The sequence below is a fragment of the Montipora foliosa genome, chromosome 3 (assembly GCF_036669935.1).
Source record: "Montipora foliosa isolate CH-2021 chromosome 3, ASM3666993v2, whole genome shotgun sequence".
Lineage (NCBI taxonomy): Eukaryota > Metazoa > Cnidaria > Anthozoa > Scleractinia > Acroporidae > Montipora > Montipora foliosa.
The window spans coordinates 34,158,393-34,163,392 of record NC_090871.1 but is presented as its reverse complement, the minus strand read 5'-3'; the positions used below and the strand labels follow the sequence as shown (position 1 = coordinate 34,163,392).

The 5,000-nt window shown below is 40.1% G+C and overlaps 1 protein-coding gene across 1 annotated transcript; it reads right to left on the bottom strand.

Annotated features, from left to right (window-relative positions):
* Window positions 1–2,291: 2,291 nt before the first annotated feature.
* LOC137995641 (uncharacterized) lies at window positions 2,292–2,981 on the bottom strand. The gene has a single exon (XM_068841167.1). It carries the CDS (start codon window positions 2,979–2,981, stop codon window positions 2,292–2,294), a length of 690 nt encoding a protein of 229 aa, XP_068697268.1.
* Window positions 2,982–5,000: the final 2,019 nt, after the last annotated feature.

Here is a 5,000-nt window from a genome sequence, read left to right as displayed (position 1 = left end):
TGCACTCTGTCTCACCATAATTATATCCATTTGCTTATTTTTATCACCATAAAGGGTTTTCTTATACATTTGCTTATTTTTATCATCATGAAGGGTTTTCTTATACACTGTAATGTCCAGCAATTAGCTGTTTTTCATTTGCCTTTTTTTTTAAAGATAAAACCCAACAGAATACTGAGCCAATCACAATATCCAGGATTCAAAGGCCAACTATACAGCCAGGTATGCAGCTAAATTACCAATTATTACCTTAAAACAACCATAATTTTACGAAATTTCTTACCATTATGTCATTAATTAATTAAATTGTTATTGAATTCTCTTTACAGGACAAATTGTTGCTCTCATTCAGCAAACATCTCAAAAAGGTCCCATAGTACTAGCAGTGGGAAAGTAATAACTCCTCTCCCCAACATTGAGGGCCACCCTGGCCCTGTTCTGGTCTACATAGCACATGTTGAAGCTAATAGTCCCCAATCATGTGTTAGTTGGCAAGAAAACCTTTTAGCACTGTGCAGCCAAATTCAGCAACTAGTGAGAGCAACAGAGAGCAGCAGTCTCAATCTCAATCCCACCACAAGATGCTGCAAAAGAAGACAAAGTACTCAACTATGGTTTGCAAGTAATACAGCTTGGAGTATTACTTATGCAGCTTCACGATAACGAAAAGGAAGGTGACCGTGTGAGGAATGTTGTATTTCAGATCAAGGGAAAGAGGCCAGAAGTATGCATATGAAATGATGCGCTTCCTGACATGTGTCAAGGCCCTTTATGCAGAGAAAGTGGCACACCAAATTATTCAGGGCCAGTTTGTGAATTGGAGAGGCGGTGAAGGAGGAAATGTTGCAAATGACCTCAAAACAGAGCACCTTGTAAAAGGCAACAAAACTGTTCTAAAGGATCTTAATGCCAACAAGACCCTTCAAGCAGTGGAGAGGGCAACAGGGGCATCTTGTGGTCTAAAAGCAATTTCTGACAATGTTGAAAGAGAGTGTCACGTTGCCCCTGATTACACAATCCACACATTAAGTAAACTGGCAGATGAAAAAGAGATGATTAAGCTTGTCCACGACAGAAGACCATTCACATTTACTGAAAGCCGCAAACACAGCACCTTCCCAACCATTTCAAAACGTCCCCTGGATCAGTTGGATGTTGTTAAACTAGATTCATGGCTAACTAGACATAAGAGGAAGCTGCCTGCAGGTTTGCTGGAGCTGATGTTGATGGCAGTGATGATGAGGATAATAGCGGCACAGAGCAAAATGAGGAATCTGATGAGGACATTAACAGTTCTAATTATTATTTTCAGAAGCAAGACATTTAACCTAGATCTAATAAAGAAGATGATGGATGGCCTTAGCCTATAACGTAAAATGTAGGTAAGCATGTGATTTCGGGTGCAATTTGGTTGAAATAAGCATGTGTAGAGCAAGCGAAATTTGAAGTCTAATAAAATGAAAGATTACTAATCTCACTCGCTCTTAAGGTTTCTGCAATTTTGTTAGTCTGAAAACTTTACAAGTGCGTATTTAAAAAAAGAGGAAAACAGAAAATCAACATAAGCGAAGTTTTGACAGCACGCACTTGAATTTTCTAAGTTCATACAACTGATTGCTTGCCAGATTCAAACGTTAACAACACCATTGTTCAAAAGTTAGTAAATCATAAATTTGGATACATGCATCAGCTTTGCAATTTGCCCTTGTGTTACAAATTTGCATCTGTGTTACCTGAGAAGGGTATTCTTTTAGCCAATCAGAACCAAGCTATTTTTTCATGTAAACTATCACTTAAGGTCTGGCCAAACGCTTGCAACATTGTTGCATGATGTTGTGACATGTGTTGAATGGACTGGCCAAACGTACGCAACATGTTGTCCCCAACAATGTTGCAAGATGTTGCGTTGAAATGTTGTGAGTGTTTGGCCAGGCCTTTAGATTACAAAAGATAAACATTTCCCCGTCTTGTAACTGCAAGAGGGAGGTGGTAATGTTTGATATGGTTATTTTGTACAATAATTATGTATTCCACTCTGCTTATCACTACAGTTGCCAGGTCTTCATTCATACATGATGCAGCTCCATTGATAATGTTATTCCATGAGTACCTTACCTAGGACACTTTCAAGAATATCAAAAATAGCCTCAGCATGGACTTTACTGTAGACTGATAATGAGGATAAAATACTTTCCACTGAATGAAGGCAGTGCATTTTGTTGACTGCCATATCAATAAGTTCCAAACTGTAGCCAGTTGATAAGCTCACACTTCCTACACAGGATCTTGAACTACCCAGGTTGTTTCGGAATTGTATGAGCATTTGACGAAAGTGGTCTCTCTGTTCCACAGAGACACTCAGCTGGTGCTGTACTGGGTAGCGCATCTACACTCACTGGTTCTGAATCTCCGATCTCAGTAACTGTTTTGCAGAGTTCACATTTGCAGATGCTTCTATGATAGTCACAGCAGCTGTGCCCATCATCACTTCTTTTGGGTGCGGAATTCCCAAAATACTGAAGAATGAGCTTACGTTTGCATTCAGTCCTTGATTTTACGAACTTAATCATAGTATCCTGAAGACCACGCTTTGTCTTGCTGATGTTGTGACAATTATAATAAACAATGGTCTCGGAAGGAAGTCCATCCCTGCCTGCTCGGCCAGCCTCTTGGTAAAATTCCTCCATTGTGTAGGGGAAACCTAAGTGAACTACCCTTCGAACGTTGGGGCAGTCTATACCAATGCCAAAAGCAATGGTTACAAAAAATACTCGATGTTTACATTTGTTATTAACAAGGTCTGCCATGATGCGCTCTTGGTTATGCTTTGGATACTGAGCATGATACTGGGTAAGCAGCCTGTTCTTGGATGTTTGAGGAGAATCCAGTGGTTCATATTGTTTGTCACCAAGCTCAGAGCAAAAATACATAAAGCTATCAGCACAATCTTCGAGGTTCCCATAGAAAATAGTTAATGGCATTTTAGATCTTTTAGCCCTTAACTCCTCGGCAAAAGGTGCCAGACTCATTATTCTTTCCTCTTTAGAAGATGATCGTGATCTAGACTCAAAATAAATATTAGCCCTATCTGGGTTGGCATGAACTGTGATGGGTAGCTGGAGACCAATAGCATTAATAATCTTTTCTTTCTTGGCTTGGTTGCTGTTGCCGTAAGGGCCAAAATAGGGACATCTGGAAAAACACTGTAGAGAACACCCAGCTTGCCAAAAGCTGAGCGAAATTGTTTCCTATGCAGACACAAATACAAAGGTTGTGCAACAGAAACATAACAACAGGCAGGTTACATGTAGGTCAATTACTGTGGTTTTCCCTATACCAGCAACAGAAAGGGAAGGTCTGGCAGATTGCGAAAGTCAAAAATAGCTATGTATTCAACACATCACTAATATATAGATTTAGCCAAGCCTAAAAGCGGAGCTCCTGGCTTGTTTATTTTTACTGGCTGTAGGATTAGTGAAAATAAAAGGCTTTGGAACTGTCCGCCTTTTGGTTTTCCCGGATATTGCTTAATTATGTAACATTTTCTTCGCTGCCTAACTAGTGAATTCCACGGTTAATTTCACCTGAAAAACCGACTGATCGCATGAATCACGAAGGGATGAGTGTGATATCAGTTTTTCCAGGGAAATCTACTGTCGAATTCACCAGTTAGGCAAGAGACTGGGGAGCAATGGCGGAGTAAGACATGTCCTTGAACCGTCCGCCACTTTTTCTATTTTTTTTCGTGGGTGATTAATGCAAAACTTACTGAAAAAGATCTTAGAAAAGAAAAGAAGTGAACACTCCTCTTCAGGTAAGTCGAGCACTTCACCGGATGCAAAGAAAGCAAAGAGCGGGGACGTCAACTTCCCTGAAGCCGAAGAGCACGAGACCGACGACGAAATCTTTACAGCTTTGAATATGGCTGAGGGCCTTCAAAAAACACTGGAAGAGATCAATCGAAAGTTGGAAAAGCTGGATGCTATTCAAATAACGGTGAACGATGTCCAAGCGTCTCTTCAGAAACTGGAAGGAAGAATACAGAAGTTGGAATGCTCTCAAACAACCGCCAAGCGCGACATTGAGAACCTGAGAGAAAGCTTCAAAGCGGCCGAAAAGAAACAACAGAAATCGGCAGCGAGCTTAAAAGATCATCGGGAGAAAACTAACCTTGCCCTGACCGATTTGCAGAAGGTAAATGATGATCTAAAAGCCAAGCTTAAAGAGATAGAAGACAAAAATCTCTATTTAGAAGCATACTCGAGAGGGGAAAACATAACATTTGAAAATATTCTACAAGCGACAGACAAAGAGGACACTGAATCAGTTCTTCGCACTTTTCTTGAAACGGAACTAGGCTACAAAGATGCAAATACCGTTGAAATTCAAAGAGTTCATTGCCTAGGAAAGAAGAGAGACGAAGAGAAGCCCAGGCCAATTATTGTAGGGTTCCTTCGATATAAGGACTGTGAAGAAATATTGTCAATGAGCTTTCGTCTGCGTGGAAGCACTTTTAGGATGTATCAAGATTTACCCTACGAAATTGTCGCAAGACGAAGAAAGTAGATGAACACATTTAAAGAAGCTAGAAAAAATAACATCCCAGCATCTTTTAGTAGAGCACAACCTGATAAGCTTTTTATAAAAGGTAAACTTTGGCCAGTTGGTAAGCCTCTCGTGATACCTGAATAGGTGAGATTGCTTTTCTTTATAATAACCACAACCGTGTTACATTTTATGTCCAGGGACTGTTTCTTTTTTTGCCACCAGCTAATATGCATTTCCAGATAATTTTTTTGGGCGATCGGAAAGGAACTCGTATTAGACGGTGCTTTAGTATTTCTTATCCGTTTGCACGATTCTCGGCTTAAGACCTGGCTCCCCTTCCATGTCCCCTGCCGTATCTATTTCTGAATATTTGTTTTTGTGTATGTTTTGTTTTGTTTTGTTTTTATGCCTTTGTCGCTTACTTGCTTGTTTTAACAGGAAACACCAAGCAC

Excerpts from the sequence above, each read along its gene's own strand:
- LOC137995641 (XM_068841167.1), bottom strand. The coding sequence starts at position 2,981 with ATGCCATTAACTATTTTCTATGGGAACCTCGAAGATTGTGCTGATAGC.